The sequence below is a fragment of the Tympanuchus pallidicinctus genome, unplaced genomic scaffold, assembly GCF_026119805.1.
Source record: "Tympanuchus pallidicinctus isolate F22 unplaced genomic scaffold, pur_lepc_1.0 scaffold13, whole genome shotgun sequence".
Taxonomy (NCBI): domain Eukaryota; kingdom Metazoa; phylum Chordata; class Aves; order Galliformes; family Phasianidae; genus Tympanuchus; species Tympanuchus pallidicinctus.
In genome coordinates this window covers 10438586-10460471 of record NW_026294648.1, presented here as the reverse complement: position 1 = coordinate 10460471, position 21886 = coordinate 10438586, and the positions used below count along the sequence as shown (strand labels likewise).

The following is a 21886-nucleotide window of genomic DNA, read 5'->3' as shown; positions in this document are numbered from 1 at the left end:
CCCGTTCTTCGAGGAGGTGTGGGTCTGTGTTACCGCCGGTGGCTGAGCCTGGCCTCGTGGGCCCTGTGCAGAGAGCGGCCCGCAGCTCTGGTCCGGCTCTGCTCACGGCCTGGTCTTGGATTACTCTTTGTAATTACAGTTATTAGAGAACACGCACTAAAACAACGTCAGCACAAAATTTAAGTGCAGATAATTCCGTTTATTGAAGTCCAAATTTACAACTGAAGTTTACAACTTTTTTTTTTTTTTTTTCTCCCCCCCAAAACAAAAGCTTCGTTTGAATTTAGGAAGAATAAATGTTCTTTTTAATAATGTACACGCTATATCTCTTAAATAAGTTAATATCTTTGAAAAAAGAGCAATATGTTCCTTTTTTAATGTTGCAGTGCAACTTACAACTTACACGTCTGTGCAATGTACCATGAGGTATATGCCCAGTGAGCAACACACAGTGAAGTTTTCCATTCATAAATTTTCATTGTAGACACACAAAAAGTTAACAAGTTAATCTGTGATAGAAAAACGCAGCCAGTTACAGTAGTTCACACAGAAGTCATCTGAGAAGAGGAAAAAAAGAAACCTAACGTTCACTGCCTATATAAACTACTGGATCATCTCTCAACATAGACAAGTATAAAATTAAAAATACTGTTGTGAAACCAAAGAATACTGTAGTATCCAGGGGTTGAAACCTAGCCTAACCTGTATGCGTCCAGTTAGAGCAGTTTTCTCTCTGTGTTCATTGAGCTGAAGGACTTTACTATGATATCAGTAGAGCATCTGCTCATAAAAGCGCTTAAGCAAGTTGGCAAGTAGAGAAAAGTTGCAGGATGTCATAAACTGTGATATAACTCAGACACCTTCCCTGGCATGGACAGATGGTTTACCGTGACCTCTCAGTTCATCTCACAGTTGTTTGGAAAAACAAGGCTGATACATGGAAGATTCCGAGTATTTGAAGCTTTGACGCTTCAAACTTTTCAAGATGGCTCTTACTAAAAATACTTATTTTTCATGACATAAAACACATATTTACTTTAGAAAGAATCAACCACAACATAACTTTGTGATAAATAACAGTTCTGCCGCTAATACTTATATACATACTGCTTGTAAACAAAAAATGCCCACAGGTCATGGAGTCTCCATGAGTTTTATACAAGGCGCTAGAGATTTTTTTTGTTATTGAAAACAGTCCTATTGAAAGTTTGGTTTATAACCTCCTATTGCTACAGAAACAGTAAGAATGTTTATATTTACAAAGAAACAAAGAGCATGGAGACCCCATAGCATTATTTGCTAAAGATTTTAAGTTAGTGGGGTTTTCAAAGTACATGTTATCAGCACGTTCAGATTTAATTAACAGTACAGGTTGAACACCAGCAGTACAATACTCTAGTGCTTTGGTATTTCAACCCCTGAATATACAAAGACATTACTACAGCCTACTTCACAGTTTAATGCAAGTAAAGTGCAAGCCATAGTACAAGGGTGTCATACATTTTCATACATGTAAGCATTATCTATAAAAGGCTCTCTATACAAGTTTTATTAGCTACTTTAGTAAACTAGACTGAAGTCACCTATGGCCCAGCAATTAATGCTCTTGCAAGGATATTGTCTTTGTAATACAGTATGTGTCAAACGTAAAAAGTTCATTAATACTAGTGCATTTCTCCTATATTCTAACCTGTTTCCATTTCGGATTTTTAAATTGAAAACCTTGTTTCTCAGTAAAACAAAAGTTTTAACTGGTAACGAGGCCTTTGATGTTATTTTGGCCAGTGAACAAGTTTTCTTAAGACATTTCCTTCATGGTTGCCAGTGGAAAAAAGCAATAGAGTTAATATGTATAATGTAGCATTCTTATTTAAACTGCAGCATTCAGACAGATACATTTACAGTTAGTAAAAAGATCTGTATTGATACCCTCACTAATGCCTGAGAATGAGTAATATTCTAGAAATGTGAGGACAGAAGTTAGTGAACCTTTCTGGTCGAACAGCAATTTGTTGACATGTTTTTTAATTTCTTCAACATTGCTTTCTTTCGAATTCTGCTCACACAGTGGCATTAGTGCATACAGCAAAATCTCTAATTGTCACATGAACCCTTGTATGCATGTGATAAAAATAACACATTATATTTGTCTGATACTAATGAATATGGTTCTTAAAGATAATGATGGGCAGTATCTTCCTGAAAATCGTTCATACTTTATTAACACTAGGTCCCAGTAAGATATCAGCTATCTCGAAACAAACAAACTGAACAAGCAACAAAAGAAAAGAAACAGCCCCCAAAACTGAAACTGCTAAAAGCTTAAACTTTATATGTTCTTTATAGACCAGTCTAAGTACGCAAGTATGGCATAAGCTGTAAAGCATAGAAATTAATCTTAAATGTTTTTTCAAGTACTATATCAAGAACAACACCAAGAGTAGTCACCTGCCTACACATAGTGAATGGAACTGTTCAGAAATAAAATACTATGCTTATACATAATAGGAGTAAATAAATACTTTAAACTCAACTAAGAAAATACAACTTACTTGTTTTTGTTTGAAACAACGGTGTACTTTTCATTCATTAGCGATAATATGTCTCAGGTTTGATCTTCAGACGCATGCTGAGTTAACAGCCACTGAGAGCCTCAGCCATTCACTGTAAATAAGAGGTGGGGGAACCTGTCCCAAGAGTAGCCTGCCTGAAAAAGCTGATCTCAATCTTAGCTTTAATGAGGGAAACATTCTAGATGGAAAAAAGGAACTTATTGTAACTTAATATAAATTAATTAAATAATATTGCTTCTTGGGTCTGTTGAAGATTTTTGTAAATAATCATTAATAAACATCACCTGGCAACAGGGAAGAGTGCTTATTATCTCTAAGGAGATCTTCAGCTCAGTGGTCTAAGGCCTGCAGTCTTCTATGAATTTACCCTACAGACAAAAAGGCATTACTACAAGGGCTGCTCCAAAAGTAATGCCTCCCATTTTAATATGCTGGTCCACAATGTCAGGCAGATGATGGTGGGATGGCAGAAATTGAACCTTCCCACCAATAATCTGTTACATTCTGTTGCTGCGTGACAGATGGCAGCAGTCAGGGGCAGTTTGAAAAAAAAGAAGTCTGGTAAGGAATTGACTATGAAGCAAAGATGTGGAATTGAATTCCTCCATGCAGAAAGAATTGATTGATTGAATTGAAACCCATTGATGCTCATTGACACTTACTGAATGTTCTGAAGACCCAGGCGAGGATGTGAGCACAGTGAGACAGTGGGTGGTGCATTTCAGCAGCAGTGACAGCAGTATGAAAAACAAGCCCTATTTTGGATGGCCATGCTCAGCTGTCATACCACAAGATGAAGTGTCCTCACCAGTTCATCTGCACGAATCGGCTGATGGTGTTGAAGAACAGTGTCCTGTATCTGAGCATTTGCTCTAACAAATTGTCTTACTGTACTCTTTGTTGTCTTTTTCATGGAAATAAACAGTAGGCATTGCTTTTGGAGCAATTTATGCCCTTCTGTTTGATTTCCCTATTGGAAAAGTTAAGCAGAAATAAACAATCCATTGTGAAACCAAGATGCTACATTACTTTAACAATATGCTACTGGAACTTGTGTGTACTACAAACAGATTTTTCTGAGCAATTCTCAGTGCGTCAGTGAAGTAACCCCTTCAATTGCAACCCCTTTGCAATCCTTCACTAAACTTTGAATTGAATAATTATTTTGGTCTGGAAAGCTGTAATTGCTGATGACAGTAAGAATTTAGCAAGACATACATCTAGCAATTCTCTGCAACATATATATTTTTTTTCCTTTGAAAAAGCAAGTAGTGCAGCACATTACCAGCTGAAAAGATAGCAGTCTGGATCTGAGCATAAACTGACTGATCACATTCAGAATTCCCTGCTTGGAAAAGGCATCAAATCACATCCTCCAGCACATTTTAGTAGCAATTGATCAGTCTCTCCTTGTGGCACTAAAATGTAATGCAGAGCAAGAAGTGCTTGTGATGTATTTGAGAAAGCAGAAGATGCTGTAAGATGGGTTTTGCCAGTGAAGTAAAGTAACTGGCTTTTTTGTGTAGGATGCAGATTCCCTGCACAATACAACACAGGTTGATTTCGGTGAGGACAAACAGCATCGTACCTGTCCTGGCTTCAAGTATGGAGCCAGTATTTTCACAATTTTATTTCTGTCAAAGAATCTGGGGACACAGACTGCTAAGTACCTCCTCCTCTTCTGATTACTTCTTGTTGACATTAACAAGACTAAATTCAGGAAAGTTGTTGCCTAACATCTGTGAAATCAAGAAAAAAGCCCCAGTATTCCCAGCAAGTGCTACTGAGATGGCTTCTAAGATAGTTTTCAACAAAGAATTCAATGGATACAGAACAGTATATTAAAAAAAAGGGGAAGCAATGATCTATTGCAAGCATTAAATCAGGTATATAGAAATGTATGTTAAAAACAAAAAGACTAAGCTTGTGAAGTCACAGAGAGTGATGAATGAGGGACATTTCTCCTGCAGCTTAAAAAAAAAGTCTGGCAGGAATTCTGACTGAAGACACTAAGTTGGCTAACTTCAATCTGGATAAATAATACACAGCCAAAACATCTCTTCATGGAGTTACATATGGTAAGAACCAGTTTTTGTTTAAGCAGGCAGGCAGAAAATCTATGACGCAAATAAATGTACTCTACTGATGCTGCTTATTTCCCTTGAAGAATTCAACAGGAAACTTTTTTTTCCTAATTTAAAAACATTATGTAATCACAGCTATCTTAATAATTTCAGCTGCACTGTACAGAGAGTATCTTTGGGTCCAGGAGAAACTGACTTATTTGGATTTGGTACATGGATTTTAGATACAATATCTTTGTTGCTCTTTCATTCAGGTCATTTTGAAGATCATGAAATTCCAAATAATTGCTCTATGATGACTTTGTGCATTGATTTCTGTAGTTCAGCTGGATTTGTACTTAGATGCAGAAAGAAAAAACTAGTGGTGGGGAAGGAAGAGCTTTAGTATGGAGCTGAGTATGCATGCAAGAAGTATGTAAAAATTCTTGTCAGCTAGCCTTTGTGAAAGAACAAAATGTGTTGCTTAATTTAAAATTAGATTTTGCTTGCTGTAAGTACAAGCAATACTACTTAAATCTTACAAACTTTACATTTGTTTTTGAATATAGAAAGATTGATCTACTTAGTTTGGTGACCATCTAGCAGTGACTGCTTACTCCTAAAGTATGAATTGGTTTATGAATGGTTTGTAAAATTTATGCATTTCCTTGCATCAATGTTTGTTATTTATTCCATATTAGATGAAAAATGGTATTAAAAATAGTGAAATATCTTTCGGAGATCTGCTATGAAAAAAGTTGGATAAATTCCCTCTGTTAATGCTTTTGCTATTCAATTATTCAGTAACTACAGCATTCACATACAAACAAATATGTTGAAACAGTTTTTGCATGAATACTGCAACTCTAATTTTTATGACAAATTATTGTTCTCTATTTCCTGGATGTTTTTTTTTATGACCTCAGGTGTTAGAGCCTGCAGTGTATGCTTAATATCCAGTATGATATGTATAACATGATCCTGTTCCACTCTGATGCATGCATATAAGGAGCCACTGTCTTCGGTGACTCACAAGTCTATAGTTCATTTGCTAAAGCAAGTCAAATATGCCTTCATGTTGCATGTTTTATCTAATTGTATTTGCTGCAGTGATGCTGTGACTCAGCTGCTTCTGTGATAAGAACTCAAAACAGCTGTCAAGTAACAGATCCCTACTAATAACATCTCATACTATTCTAGATTGTTTAAACTGTACCCACTGTGGTTCAAATAAATGCAAAGAAAACGATAATAAAAATCAAATCTGAGTTGTGTTTCTTCAGGGCTATACTGAGTTGACAGGGCAAGGTTTTGGTAGCAGAAGGGCTGCAGTAGTGGCTGTGTGAGAACAGAGCAAGGGGCTGTCCTCATGTAGGACAGAGCCTTTTTGCCATCCCGCAGAAAAGCCCCACCGCTGGCCAAAGCTCAACCATCAGCACAGCAGGTAACATATTTAAGACAGGACAAAAAATGCTGTGCATCATCTGCAAGAGAATGAGAAAAATCAAAGAGACAAATCTGCGGATACCAAGACCAGAGGAGGAAGAGCAAGGGGATGTTCTCAGGCACCAGAGCAAAGATCCTCCTGCATTCTGTGGAGGAGCGCTGGGAGCAGTGGATGGATGTGCCTTGATGAGGAATGCAGCCTGTGGGGAGCCCACAAAGGAGCCTGGAGGAAACAAGCAGGAGCAGTGAGCTCCTGAAGGACTGCATCTCACAGAACGGACTCATCCTGGAGTAGTTCTGAAGAACTGCAGCCTGTAGGAAGGACCCATACTGGAAGCTGATCAAGGACAGTATCTTTGGGAGTGGCACCATGCTGGAGCAGAGGAATATTGCAGAGGCAGAAAGAGTGGCAGGGATGGAATGTTATAGACTGACCACAGCCTTCCATTCCCCATCCTCATGATGAGCAGAGTGGGAGGAGACAGAAGAGCCAGGAAAGGAAAGTTGAGCCTGTGTAGAAGGGGGACAGTGTGGGGGAAGGTGGTTTTAATTTTGTCTTTGCTGCTCATTATCTTGCTCTAATTTTAATGAACAATTAATTTAAGTAGCTTTCCACAGGCTGAGTCTATAAATGCTCAGTGATCTTTCTGTCTTTATTCTGACCCACAAGCTTTTCTCCCTGTGTCCTGTTAACTTGATGCACAGTGTCCTAAACAAACAGAATACCTCTACTCATTTTTACACCTTCAAGTATTTGTGAATACTAAATCTCTTTCCGAACACTAGAACCTCTTTGAGATACCATTTTTTCCTATGTTATATTGAATTGTATGAATTTTACAGTTCTTGGTATATGAGAGACAGGTTTATATAGTGGAAAATTATCAGTGAGTATCTGTGTTTAAGTAAAATGACATCAACTGAATTCACATCTCCTTTGTCCTGCTTTCTAGAAATATTCTAGCAAGCGTAGTCAAAGAAAACTGTGAATCTGTGTTGGAAACTTATGTTCAGTAACATTCAGAGCAATCTTATTTTCAAGAATTTAAGTATTTTCTCCAAACTCTGATTCATTCTGATCCAAGCAAGGAAGTGAAATACATGATGTGACCTGTGTGTCTTTACAAAACCAATCAATACAGACTGGTTTTTTCAAGTGACGTAATGAATAACTTCACCTGCTTGCTGATGTACTACGAACAGTTAAAAATTATTGCCAGACATTATTATAAGTTTGAATAATTTACTCCACTTCAGCTGCCAGTCTATTGCAGAATCCAATTGATTGGTTTAGTTTTTGATTTCTTTTACTTAATAGTTATCCTTAACATCACAGGTTTTTGAATTGTGTGACTCACAGGCATGCGTCACTTAAATTCACAGTGAAGAAACTGTGAAAACCTGCAGAATGTGCCATATTCAGTGCAGATGTTTTTCTTTCACCATGAAATATTTCAAATTATGTTAAAAGCAGCGTAAGTTGCAGCATTAGTGAACAACCAATATTGTTCTACTCATATCTTAACTTCTGTGCCACACCTACACACTTATATTCATTCATTTTAAAGGCAGGCACAGTATTTTACAAACACAGTATCTAAATGGCCCATACTGTATGCCCATAGGGCCAGATTGGGATCTATTTGCTAGATGTACAGTGTACATTTTAAGGCACACTATAGGGATTGAGTTTACATTTTGATAAATCTGTCCTTTTATTTGCAAAGATGGTCACTACTTGGAAATGTAGCAAAAATAATTGTTCATCTCTAAGACTGTCCAATGTCTTTAAGTTTTCATTTTATATTTTTCTCAAGAAAAACATGAAAATGTGAACTGTAGAGCATTTAAAAAGTAAATACCAACTATTGTGTTACATTTTATATACATAGATATATTTAAATATATCTAAATATATAAAATGATTGCAGGAGCTCATACTAGAAGCTTGATTTTAGTACAGTACTTTAAATATACTGGTGCTTGTTTTCAGTTACACTTCTGCACGGCTTCTTTCTAATGCAGAGCTTTATACGGACATTGGTTGATAATCGCAAACAAAAAAAAATAATAAAGAATATTATTGTCTTATCATGCAATGTAGTAGGCATCCTGTGGCACTATTCTCTTATCCAACTTATTTACAGTACTGCTGAGCACATTATTTATAAATATTACAGTGTTTGTCTTACTGATTTTTCATGGCACCCAGCAATTATTCATGATACGAGTCCTGTCAGACGTGAGTTTCAATGAATGAATGTGTATGTGTCAGCATTGGTGCTGAGGTTGCAAGTTCAGAGGCTCCATTTTGAGATTTCAGAGCAGCACTGTACTCACAAATGTCCAGGAAGAACTCATAGTTCTTTAGTTTCCAATCTTTAAACTTCTTTGATGTTAAGTTGGGATCATCCAGAAGGCTGTTGATAACTGTGAGGTCCCCTTCCTTTGCCTATCAAATTCCAGAAAGACACAGTACATGTCAAAATGAAATGCATCCCACACATTGTATTTTGGAATTTTATTTCTTCTTTCATTTTAATGCAATGTACTATTGAGACTACTGTGGACACTTTAATTTTTTGGCTATATTCAGGAACTACTACAGCTTAATCTGGTTGACAGCTCATGTCCTGGCACTTTTTACAACACGCCTATAAAGAGTGCCAAGTAATGTTTGGTTGGTTTTGGCTTCATTTTGATTTGAGACTAGAACACAATTGCTTTCAAGTACCATTAGTTTCTTTGAAACTTAATTCTAAAGTGGTGAAGAAACCCTCTATGGGAAAACACTGGCAGTTTAACTTCTGCAAGTTCAGATTTCTCACACACAAAATTAATGATAAAACCTTACTTTTAAAGTGCTCTTGAGTACTCTGATGTGGTGAAGCTTTTCATTGATAACTGGATCATTACATCGCTTCACAAAAGACTTGCGGAACTCCTGCTTGGTGGAAGGACGCTGTTCTCCAAAAGCTGACAAACTAGCTTCTTCCAGAGACTTATAAAGCTCTTGTAGACCATCTAACTTTTCTCCAGTTTCTTTTATGACTTCTGAAAGAAAATAAAGAAAACTAAGAACAGCCACAGCCAATTCAGCTGAAGATGATTAAAAAAAAATAATACTGCAAACTAGTGTGTAAAATAACCTATGATACAGTCTTCCCATTTTCATTTTGAAAAGCCACAAAGCTGTATCATTAAACACTACATTCAAGCATTTCAAATGCAAAGTCCTCCGTACTCACTGATGAATTTGTCAGAATCAAATCTTGACGGACAAAAACTTGGCTGAGAATAATGGAATTATTGCTCTTTCAAAGCAGTAAGGTGGATCAGAGTACCTCCAAAAGCTTACCTTCAGCACAAAAACTATTATGCCTTCTAATAGGAATTTTCTCTTCCAAGTTGTCCTCTGTTCCTTCTATGGACTTCACACGCCCCTTACCCCTGACATCTCTATTTCGTGGAAGGCTTTGACTGCGTTGCTTCTGTGGCCTGCTATGAGAGCCATGTCCTCTCTGACATTCCACTAAAGGGAAAGGCCCATCCTGTTCATAATTATGACGCTTTTGTACTGGCAATGTTGCCTGTCTTCGTCTTTCTGGTGACATCCCAGGCTGACCGCTCACATATTCTGGATCAGGAGGAACAGTTTGGAGGAAATGGAGCCCTGAACTGGTTAATGGAGTCTCTATCAGATCCTGCCACGAGCGTCTTTCTCGGTAGGGAGGTCTGCATCCTGATGAATGTGTGCTTCCTGCGACCTCTTGTCGAGAATCTTCAGCAGAAGAATGGGAATATGTTGATTCACTTGAGAAGTGTCGTCCATGTTTGGCTTCAGGGAATGGACTTGATGAAGTCACCTGAAAAGAAACAGAAAGATCTGACTTTAAGACAAGGTTTTGAATAGACCCAAGAAAATCACAAGAACATGATATGTACAAATACAATGGGCTTATATGTGTGTTTTGATATGTCATAATATGAACCTTTGTGAACGAACATACCTAGCAGTGAATTCTTTTATGCAACTGCTCTCTTTTGACCACTCCCTATTCTTGTTTTGCACATTCTCTGCCCATTAGCAACAACTGCTGGAAAGAACTGTTTGAAAACAAAGGTTTTCTGGAGACCTGTCCAGTTGATGCTCAGTCCAGCAGTGTGCTGTGAAGACATGAAAGCCCCCAAAAGAAACGGTAATTGGATTTCCTTTCTTATTTTTAGAGGATTAATATCCAGCCAAACAAGAAAAAGCAAAAACAAAAACAAAAATTTTTGAATTTGGGGGGACTGCTCAATGTATCAAATCATTTTAACTGTGCTGGGTCTGTGTATCATTTTAATTCAAAAACAAAGAGAAAGGCAAAAAAGTGGAAAAACAGAAAGGGAGAGGCTTAACCTGTGTCTCAGTTGATAAAACAGCATCACATGGGTGAATATCAGTCTGAACTTCACCCATGTGATGCTGTTGCCTCAGTCTCTCTTTCTTTGGGTCTGGCAGTGTGAGGATCGTGTCATTCACGCTGAAGAAAAATCTGAAAGAAAAATAGAGAACAATCCTATCTGCTTAGAAACAGATTACACATCACAGCATGTTCTATATGTTAGAAATGTTCTTATTTGCTACTAGAACCTGTTTGTAAACAAAGCATTTTTTTCTCTAGTTTATCAAAACCTCTCCCTGCTATATACTAGAAGTATTTTTGTCTGCTACTTACTCTATTGCATTGTATGCAATGCTTCATCTGGTGAAAAACAGACCAAAAAAGAAAGAAAAAAAAAAGCCTTACCTCTAAAAATTCATTTTTAAAAAGGAATGTTCATACTAAAACATAATTATGAAATGAATGTGATCCAGTCTCAATCTCAAACATCCAATAATATTCAGTGTCCAATATTCATACTAGAAAAACAGTCTCAGCTAATGCAAATGTCCCATTCATTGCGTTATATTCACATTCTGCAGTGAAGTCAGCATTTGAATCTTTTGTTGGTATGAGATGCAATTACCCAAATCATACAAAAATATGGTACACACAGTCTGGTGGCATATCCGTGTAAGAAGACATTTACCTCTCTTTACTTCGTAGTTGACTTGATTCAGTTCATAGCTCGTGAGGAACAGCACTGATTTCATTCTCACAATGAGATCTATTTTTGTTCCACCTTAATAATAATTAATGTTCTAAACAAAGCAAAATGCAAATCAAAGCACATCTTTTGTGGTGACCTAACGTCAGTATTTATAACTCACTGAAGGTGTTCGGTGATAGGTGTCACACAGTGTTGAGGAGCCTTCCTGCTTCAGTGTTAAAGAGCCATCAACATCATCCTGGTCGCTTTCACTCCAGTAATCTGCTAACAAAGCATTCTGGGTTTCAGTGATGTATTTTTCCACAAGAACTGTTTCTGACAGTTTCAAAATATCATTAGCTTGCAAGGGCAAACATTTCACAGTCACCTAGGTCACTTGGCAGCCACTGAGGAGCAGATCTTGCAAAAATGGATGGTATTTCAGATACACAGGTACAAACAACCACCTTCAAATGATTTAGGATAGTGCTACAGAAAGCACATTAAGCACCTAACTAAGCACTGTACAATAAACAATAGCTTCTGGTCAGAGTTTGAAAAGGAAACTTCCTTTGAGGAGCCAAAGTAGAACTGAGCCTAAACGCTTACTTGATCAGTGTTCACCTATTAGGTCATGACAAAAAAGGCAAGGCTCAGAAGATGAAGCATGGATCTAAAGCACATCTTGACCTTGTAACTGTGATGTCTTCACTTGCTCTAGGGTGATGAGCATAGGTGATGGCTCTGCTCTTGGAGATCATAATGCAGCCTGGATTTAACATTGTGTTTATCATTTTTCTAAAATATTTCTTAAACTATTATTCTAGATTTTATTTTTTGATGACACTAAATCTAATTCTTCAGGGCTATATGTTCTTATGATAAGACATAACACGTTAATAAAGAAGTCAGTTATGACATCTCCAACTTCATTCAAATAATGAACAGTGCACTCTCTGCTCTTCTACTTATCTCTGAAACATTACCTTCATCAGGATGAATATCCTTGTCATCAGGTGTGTAACCAATTGCTGCGAGACCCAGACGATTCATCCATCTAACAGAATAGTAGAAAAAGAGGAAGAAGGATAGTCAAAAGTGTGAACATGATGGTGTACAGAACCCCATCACGTAAAAAAGTCAGAAACAACAGTTAGTCCCTACACTGAACACTTCAGACTGTTCAAATTGTGAATCAGATAAATTCAGTAACTGAAAGTCGTTTCAGTTCACATTGCATTTATTGCACAGGATCACACTGTATTTATTTTGATCGCTACTTCAAGAACTTTCCTGAAAATGCTACAAAAAGACTATAAATCAAACTAGCATTATGATAATACCTGCAAAACCCATATCTGAGTTGTATTCTTAAACACTCCCTTACAGTTTGACCAAATTATTATGTCATTAATTTTCTAGCATATTGAATGTGGTTTCTAGAAGCAGTTCTGCCTGCTTTTTGACAATGCAACGCACATTTTGTTACTAATTATTTTCTTGGCTGATGAATCATACCACAACAAAAAAAACCTTCCAAAGACTTCTCAGGAAAGACATTAGTAAACAACAGGTAATATACAATAATGACCTTTTTTTTTTTTTTTTCAGATTGAAACAGGAAACCTATTAAGTGTAATTAGAACAAAACAAGCTTTTAAGGGCATTCATGAATACATTACTTCTGTAATGACACAGAATATGAAAGGTAGCAGCAAGGAGACAGAAAATGAAGGAAGAGCATACTCCACTAAAAATAGAGTACAATTCAGCATGCATTCATCTGCTGGTGTAAGCAATGCACTGCAGTTGCTCAAAGCAATGGTCTTCACCTGTAACATTGGATAGAAAACAGACTCACTGTATGGCCTTCAGCAAATCATTCTATATATCTTACGACTTATGTAAGTATCTGAAGAGAACAACAACATTTACTTCTTACAGGTAATTGTTATAATGATTAATTCAATAGCAAAAGTATGAAAATACGCAGAATTGTACAATAGCATTGCTTTGGCATTTCCATATTAAAACAGAAGTCCCCAATTTGGAAGTAAAAATTAAATCAATGATTATTTTTCACAAATGCCAGCTACGGGCTTAGAACTGCTAACAGAGACATTGCTTGCATCAGCATGCATACCTCATCTTTATCACTAAGGAAGTAAATTTCAAACGGATTAACAGGTTTACTGAAAAGCTGATTTTCTGGAGCACTCACCAGAATAATTTCATTGAATAAAGGACATGTTGGTCAGTTGACATTTGCTTCATTTTAAAAGGCATGATATTTAGAGCAGTAATTGAAATGACATCATACTTTTTCTCATTATTAAGCATTTGTATTTACTATTTTTTCAACAGTGATTCCTGAATCCCTAAACTCATTAACATTGGAGAAAAACAGTTGTAGTCATGCTTTACCTTGACAGTTAGGCATTATGCCTTAGGTACTTTAACTAAGGTTCTGCTTAAGCACCAATGATAAACCAGGGTGCTACCATCTTCAGCCTGTTTAGTGATCAGTGTGCTGACATTTTTGTTGGCTTAAATTTCTTGCCAGTTTATCTTGTTGCTCATTGCTATTTGCTGCTCACTGTTAATGTTAACCTTCAAAATAACATGGATTTCCTCAGCAGACAGGTATCTGCTTTATTCATATGGCCTCAGTGTCCGTATCTGGAATTAGCAGAAGGTATTCCTCCTCCTTGAAGATTGCCCAGATTTGTTTTTCCTACCAGAAGGCAAGAAGGTCCTTGCAATAGTTGCAAGTACATTCCTACCTCATTTTCCGCAATTCAGAGTTAGCTCTTTGTCAAGAAAATGAAAAGAGATATCTGATGACATTCACTGGTTTCAAATGATAAATTCTCTTCTAACAAAAGAAAAAGAATCTCAATCTTGGGTTTTGTATTTTTTAAAAAAGCCTGAGTGAATGTTTTTGAGGTTAATCAGGAGTTAGAGAAGTGCTGAGATTACAGATCTTTTTCTTACAGTTAACACATCCTTCCCCCCGCCCCCAAGGAAATGCAAACTCAATTCAAAAGGAAAGCTGTGTAAACATGATGAATTTGCCTGATGAGTAAATGCATACTTTCGTTTTTATTAAGAAAACAGGCAGCCAAGGTTATAAAAAAGTTCTCTCTGGAAAGCTTGAAACTAACTCATCCACTTGGTTCAGAACTTTGCATTGAATGCCTTGAAGGCAAATGTCAGGTTTCAGGAAGGCAATGGGAGCTGTGTGTCAGAATCAGACTCTCTAAGGGATAAGTGACTGCATGTGCTTAATCAAAGGTCACGCAGTGCAAGACTATATGCTATACCTGTCAAGCAGAACAGTGAAGAAATAAGGGGTAGTTTGTCTAGTTCGGTTTATATTGCTGCTTCCCTCATAGCACTTTGAATTGCGTGAGATCACAACAAGACAAAAGATGTTCTGGCAGGTACAGGTATAACAACCTCACATGCACATCCCCATAGACCTCGGCCCCAGAGGGAAAAGTTTGACTCCTCTTCCTCCAAAAAATAATCTTTTTTTTTTCTTTTACAATTTACTTCTGAAAAATAGGCAGAGAACAACTTAAACAGTGCTTTTCACTAGGTTTGATTCTAGACCGGGCAGCAAACTGTAGGGTTTGCATTCCAGACAGAAAATAGCTGTGGTGCATATGGAGCTGTGCTCAATATCCCAAGGATATTCTACACCAACATTTTATTTACAATATTGTGTATAAGCCCTATGAGAAACAACTCTTACCAAATTGCATACATTGTAACAACTTACAGGGAAACAAGTGTTTTAATTATTTTTTCTTATTGCCTTTATCTTAGAAAACCAAGTGGAGGGAATGGGAAGCGTCAGGGAAAGTCATGTCAATACATGAGTAAGTTTCGTACTGTGTCTCAACAGTTTAGATTTTAAATAAGTCAGAGTTTGTTTTAATTAATTCTGTTGATTACGAACAGGCGCTGCTGTCATTGCTTCGGGATAAAATAGAGCTGCATGGCAGGAAGTTAAGTTAAATTTACTGAGATAATTCTGGTTAGTACCAGGGGATGGCAGCCCAGGGACTGCTCTGCAAGTCTGATCCTACCCCAAGGCCTGGAAAGGGATGTTTACAAAGACACCGAGGGCAGTCACGAACCAAGTAGCTGTGACAATAATCAGAACTTGATACTGAAGAGTGAGTCATGCTTGAAATGCCCTGAGTTGTCAGGAGTCAGCAGCACATTCTCTTACTGATCATTTAATAAATACACTGGAGAAATGTTAAAATGGACCAAACAACTAGAAAAACATTTTCATACAGCTTCACTGTCCTAGAAGACTGTTTTAAAAAACAATAACACACCACCACTCTTACAAATGCAGCAAGTTTTTGTTTGCTGTTACAATTCCTCTGCTGACTACAGCAATGAGCAGAGCCAAGGTCAGTGCAAGTCCCTGGGACTGAAGGCAACCAGAACTCTCAGATCAATTCTCCATTTTAAGAGTGCCTGGCTAAAGATGGAAACAATTTACGAAAGGATGCATGTTTGTATCAGTGGTTTAAGAAAAAAGAAATCATTTCTTTGAAAACTAAGTGCTAACCAACTGAATTTCTTGAAGTTGTTAAAGGACGTCAGGTAAAAAAAATAATGACATGGGCAAAGGCCGAAATCTGAGAAAACCACAGACAAAAAAATGTGGGAGAAATACTAGGATATGGAACACATTTGAGTTCGGGAGTAAATAGGAAAGTATTAAAAAAGGCAGTACTGTTAATTTATAGCAAACTGCTACCATCAAAAAGGACTGCTTCCTCATAAGCAGAGAAGAAATGTTTAATGCCTGTATTTAGGTAACGGAGTATTTATTTGAGTCAGACTTCATCCACTTGGCTACTTCTTTCTAGCAATCCAGATCAAGGAAAATGCCTTGGAACATTTTTCTTTCTTGCTTTTTTTTTTTTTTTTTTTAAACATTTAATTCAGGTGAAAAAGGAGAAAAATGGATATACCCTGAAAAGGTGTAAACTCAAAAAACAAGCCCTTCCCCTTCACTATTCATTTTTCTTAAGTGTTTCCTTAAAAAATGAAACCAATGAAATACCAAGATGTTAAAGCACATCATAAATAAATAAAGAGTTATATATTTAAAACTCATTTCTTATCTTGTATCTTTTCATCAATTAATACTTGCACTTCCAAGTCATCACAGGTTTGTATTTTAAAAGTTTCAGAGCAGGAATATATCTTTCTTCACTTTTGGAATTGCATGTACACTACGGATTATTTGGCTAAAAGGAAAAACAGAACTGAAGTTAAATTCAATTCAAGCAAGTCAGCTTCTAGTTTATTAAAATACAGATCCTCTTGCACCATCTATTTCATACCTACAATTTATTTAGTGCAATTTATATTTATTTTCAGGTTATAAACTTTGTATTAAATCCTCTCAGACCAGTGAGATAATTGGATTCCAGAGTTCACTGTAAAATTATTTGCAATACAGAATTATATTTTTAAATCAATTCTGTATTTGGCACGCAGGCTTCTTTCCGACCAGTCTTTCTTAATGGACATCTGAAAAATCAATGCTTCCCTTTTAGATTCTTATTTTCACTGTTCACTAAGGCTGTACAAGTAATGCCCTCATTTAACAGAATAAAAGTGCATGTAATAGGTATGGCTAAAATTATTCCTTTTTTTTTCACTACATAAAAGAAGCCCAAACACATAACTGATGTCTCACGTTGACATACAGCACTGAACACTTTTCTCAATGAGCTCATCTCTCCAAATATATCAACTCTCAACAGCCTGTATTTCTACTATTTTATTTGTCACGGTTGCTGGAATTTGTTAAGTAAAATCATTCAAGGGATAAACAGTAAGTACTCTCTGATTTGATAATTTGACATGACTCTGTTGATCTTGATTCATGCACCGTCTTCTTAGATTTGTCAGGCTGGAAAAATATGAAAAAAGCCCCAGACACTTTAAGAATTGACAAGTGAACCATAGCAATTTATGCCCTCTTTGTGTGTGCATCTACTTCATGCACTTAATGAGGATTTGCAATTTTTTTAATATCTTCACTCTGTCAATTGAATGCACATCTAGGCCTTCATGGTCAGAAGTCTGTTTTGTTTTGGTTCTTTTATTTATTTATTTATTTATTTTGTCTTTAACTCCTGCTGGATGATGGACAATAAAATTCACTGCTTCTGTGCCAAATAAATAACCCTTGTGGCAATAAATAAAATAGCATCTTACTGTATAAATATAACTGTGTAACACAGAAAATATATACACAATACCTTGATGATAGACTACAATTTCAAATAAAAGCCTCAGGAAATCTACCAGAACCATCAGAGAAACTCACTCAACTGGAACACCTCTTGCCAAATTTCAAATAATTTCCAAACACATTTGTAGCAGCTCTAACACTGCCTAGGCAAAGCAAAAGAAGTGGCTGTTGCTGAGATGAACTTGGATTGCCATGCTGATACCTATGGGAATCAGTTAAGTAGATAAAGGAATCAGTTAAGAAGAAACTGAAATATTGTTTTCATTAGTGAAATGCAGCTACTGGATTTCACCCTAATGTAGTCTTGTCCCATAGATTTACCAGACTACTGCAGGTAATTCACCAGACTTTCTTGGTATCCATCTACAGGCAAGTACTGGTTGCTGCCTCCATCTACCACTTCCTTTACTGTGCCACTGCTCCAGCACGTGCATCCACCTTGTATGACCTGAAAAGGTGTGGATGAGGTTTTTGGGGTTTAGAGGCAGAATATTGTTAAGGAATGGGATGATTTACTTCTGAAATCTTATTTCTACATACTCTTAGATAAATCAGATCAAATAGGCCAAATAATACTGTTAAAGGCCTGATTTATATAGTTATATCGACCACTTCTTTCTGTTATTAAAAATTCCAGTTTTTGCAGTGTTAGCTTAGTATTTCCAGTACGACACTATAATATGTGACTATAATGCATGCTCCTTTATCACCAGGAGGTACTGCACTGTTCTCAAAAACACTGCTCTATTAAATGCAGATGAACTGTTTGGCTCCCAGAACAGCTGTATCAATTCACAATGGTATTATTTCTAGCAAATTTGATTAAGTTAATTTTGTAATTTCAGACAATGCAAATCCTAGCTCCTGTGCATTAGGGATAAATTCACACCTGAATGCTAATTTGGATTGTTTATTGGGTAACTGCAGTTTTGTTTTGCAAACTCCTATAAACTGTAATGTACTGCTAGAAACCAGTGGTTCTCAATCTGTGTCAAGGGAGAGATGGCAGTTCACAAGTCTATGTAAAGTAGTCCATAAATCATAAAGGAAGACTTTGGTGGCTTACCAAAAAGAAAAAAAAAAAAAAAAAAAAAGGAGACTTTGAAGAAATACAGCTCTGTACTTTCTAGTGCAGCATTTTCCTCAGACTGAGTGCTGTATCTGTACTGCTGCAATGTTCACTCCCACATATGTAATGGTTTCACCCAGCCTCTGGGGCCTGCAACTTCTGATCAGAAATATTTTTTCCTTGTGCTGCAGCTTATGAGTTATGTGAGCACAATAATTTAGATGTTTGAAGTGGTCTTAGGAATGACTGCATTTTTCCTGAATTTGAAACAAGTTTGTAGGAAGACACAAAGAAAGGAAAAATTGCTGTCCTGTTAATTTACAAAAATTGGTAGGCACCAATTCAGGGATTTCAACCTGTGAAGTTCTTTCATATTCCCCAAAATTTCACTGGGCAAGAGACTGGATCATAGGAGCTCATTAATTACAGATCATTTTCTTAAAGAACTTGTAAATAAGGACAGACAGATCTGACATGGATAGCCTTCCATTCGCTTGTTCATAAGGGTAGTGTCCAACAGGGGTGTATGTCAGAATTCTTTAGTTGCCAAGATCTTTTCTTAGGTGTTAGCTTGTTCACAAAGAAAGATTAAAAGTAAATTAAAACATGAATACATGCACAAATACTGGTCTACCATCTGAGCTGGCAAAGAACTGACAATGACACTAACATGCCTCAAATTTATGGAAGACAGCTGAATGAACTTTAATAACAAAGATGGTTTAGGGAAAGCTTGGAGTAACTCTTTTGTTATACATCTTATGCAAAAGTACAGAAGATATGCACCCTGAAATTCACTCATATTCAAGAGCAATTTAATTCAGAATATATCAACTTTCAAGCAGTTTCATCTTAAGAGAAATAATGTTTTACAGACTTTCAGATCTTGGAAAATATTGGAAGTGGTTCCTCCAAAATCAATTTATCATCATTTTAGGTTTAAGCAGATAGTGCATTTTTGAATGACAGCCAAAGATTTATGGGAATTATTAATATCATGAAGTTAACCCAGTTATTCAAATCAAGCATGGTTAAATGATTCAGCCTATAACAGAAGGGTGGTTTTTTCTTTCTTTAACATTTAGAGTATAGGAGAGTGAAAATGAACTGCACGCTTTAATCACAAGAAAATTTTAAATAAAATAGACATTGTAAAACAACTGAAAATTAAATTCAATGCTGATTTCCTTAGGAGTATTAGATCTATAAATAGGTTACACATGGTCTGGGAACAGATGAAGCACTTCTGTGAAATAAGGCTTTAACGAGCTTGGAATACCTCGTGACCGTGGCAAACAAAATTTGAGTTCATCAATTTCATTATTAATTCATTTCTAGGAACACAGCTATGCTCATGTAGACCTGACAAAACAGCATGAGCATTAATTTTGCAAAGCAAAGTCTGTCTGCAACATGCTACGCAGCAGGCAAAAATTCTGCTGCAAAAGAACAACATTATCTGGTACGCACGAATCAATTACTACCCATCAGTGGATAGTACCTTCAAAAGCCATGCAGTATTAAAGGCAGATTCCAGTATTCTGCAGATTAAAAAAAAATCCAATCTAGAAAACAGTGAATCTTGAATAAGAAATTGATATAAATAGCTGTTAAAAAAAAAGCTGACAGTAAATGAAGCTGAGAAAAAGGCTATATATTGTCCATATCACGAATGAAGAAATGCTACTTTCCTCTTCTACATATTAAGACTCTTTTACTTTTCAGTGTAAACATGGAAAATCCAGTTAAATTTTGTGGTGACAGCAGAATTATGAGATTCCACATAAACTATTTGCCATATTACCTTAAACTACACAGTTAGCAGTTTGGTGGAAAGATAACAGCTTTTTAGGTGCATTTTTTTTCTATGAACCTTGCTTACTCCATCCAATTTCAGACATGATGTCTGGGACAAGGAATTCCAGGAAGGATATAAAGGCTGCAGGGGATGCCCAGAGATTTTACAGAGGAAGCATTGCAATCCATCATTTGGGTTGCTGAGTGAATTACAATCACCCCACTGGAATAACACTTCTGGTGGAAAAATACTGCCAAAAAAAATTTCAAGGGGAAACTTCACCCTTCTTTGTCTTCTCTCATGGAAAACAGATTCTAAATGTTAAAAAAAAAAAAAGAAAGGCTCTAGTTAATTCCAAACCATTGTGGCAGTATGATATGAAAACAGACCCTGGCACATTACCAACTGTTATGCTCCACAGAGGCTGTAAACTGTCATAAAGACAGCTGTGTTGTCTCCTAGTATAGGAAAATCAATGGATATTTTATTGAATGTACATCAAGACTTCCTGGTTTTCCTTGAGTCAGAAAATTTTATGCCATAACAGGGAGAGCTGAGCAATGGCACTTAAACAAATCATATCTATTAAAGTAGCTAAAATTAAGGAAGAAACCATGCATATTTAAAAGTAGCAGAAGATCCTCACTTCAGTTTTGTACAAAACAGATCTCAGCCAGATTACATAACCAAATAATGAAACACTGCTAACAATGAAAAGAAATATTTTGCAGCAAATTTACATGCAAGTAGTATATCTGGCTACAGTAAGATACTCGAGAACTGAACCTTCTCCTCATCATCATTAGTGAATGATGAACAGGCCTGAACTGTTTCAATACATCTGATCTTATGTGTCAATACAGTGTAAAAATAATCTCTTGATGTTATTGTTTTATATCCATCTGTGTCCTGAAGGCAGTTCAGCCTAAGTCTTCAAACAGAGAAAACTAACGAAATTCCAAAGTTTCAGCAGTCTGTGCCATGAAAGATTTAAGACTTTGAGGTATAGCTGAGTTTTCCCATGTGTCCTTGCTTTTTACTCCGGCTGTGAATAAACAAATTCCTAAAGCAGCAGGAGGCAGAACATTTGACTCTGTCTTTGATCCTCACAGGCACTTCCCCACCTTTATCTAGCCTCTGCCTTCATCACTGAGTCACAGGATAAAGCACAAGGTAATTTAGGTTGGAAGACATCTCAGGAGGTCATCTGTTCTCACAGCCTACCTGCTGCAGAGCCAACTTTAATTTTGGATCAGGTTGTCCAGGGCCTTGAATGCCCTCCCTGCACAACCAAGGGCATTTGACAACACACAGCAACACTACCAATACAACTTTGTTAGCTTTGTTGAGAGAGTGATGCAATGGATCAAATTAAATTTCCCTTTTCTTTTTTCTTTCTTACTTTTCTTTTTTCCATAACGCAAGTTACTCTCAGTAGAGGCCTTGGTATAGGTATGCATTGTATTTACATACAAGAAACTGTTAAAGCATAATATCTATAAGGATATTTTCAGGGTTTAACAAGAAAAAAAAAGCAAAGTATCATAAATAACTCAAAAATTTTAA

At 36.6% G+C, this 21886-nt stretch overlaps 1 protein-coding gene across 2 annotated transcripts in view; it reads right to left on the bottom strand.

The window, feature by feature from the left end:
- Window positions 1–178: 178 nt before the first annotated feature.
- LOC128076173 (connector enhancer of kinase suppressor of ras 2-like) overlaps window positions 179–21886 on the bottom strand; it is a 172763-nt gene continuing 151055 nt past the window's right edge. Inside the window, exons 20-24 of one of the 2 annotated variants that reach the window (XM_052673561.1) lie at window positions 12145–12215; window positions 11340–11443; window positions 9441–9948; window positions 8937–9136; window positions 179–8534 (exon numbers count right to left, since the gene is read on the bottom strand). In XM_052673561.1, the coding sequence (XP_052529521.1) occupies window positions 8319–8534; window positions 8937–9136; window positions 9441–9948; window positions 11340–11443; window positions 12145–12215 (1099 nt within the window). In that variant the 3' untranslated portion in view covers window positions 179–8318. The remainder of the gene's footprint in view (window positions 8535–8936; window positions 9137–9440; window positions 9949–11339; window positions 11444–12144; window positions 12216–21886) is intronic. The other variant, XM_052673562.1, reaches the window with a different exon arrangement.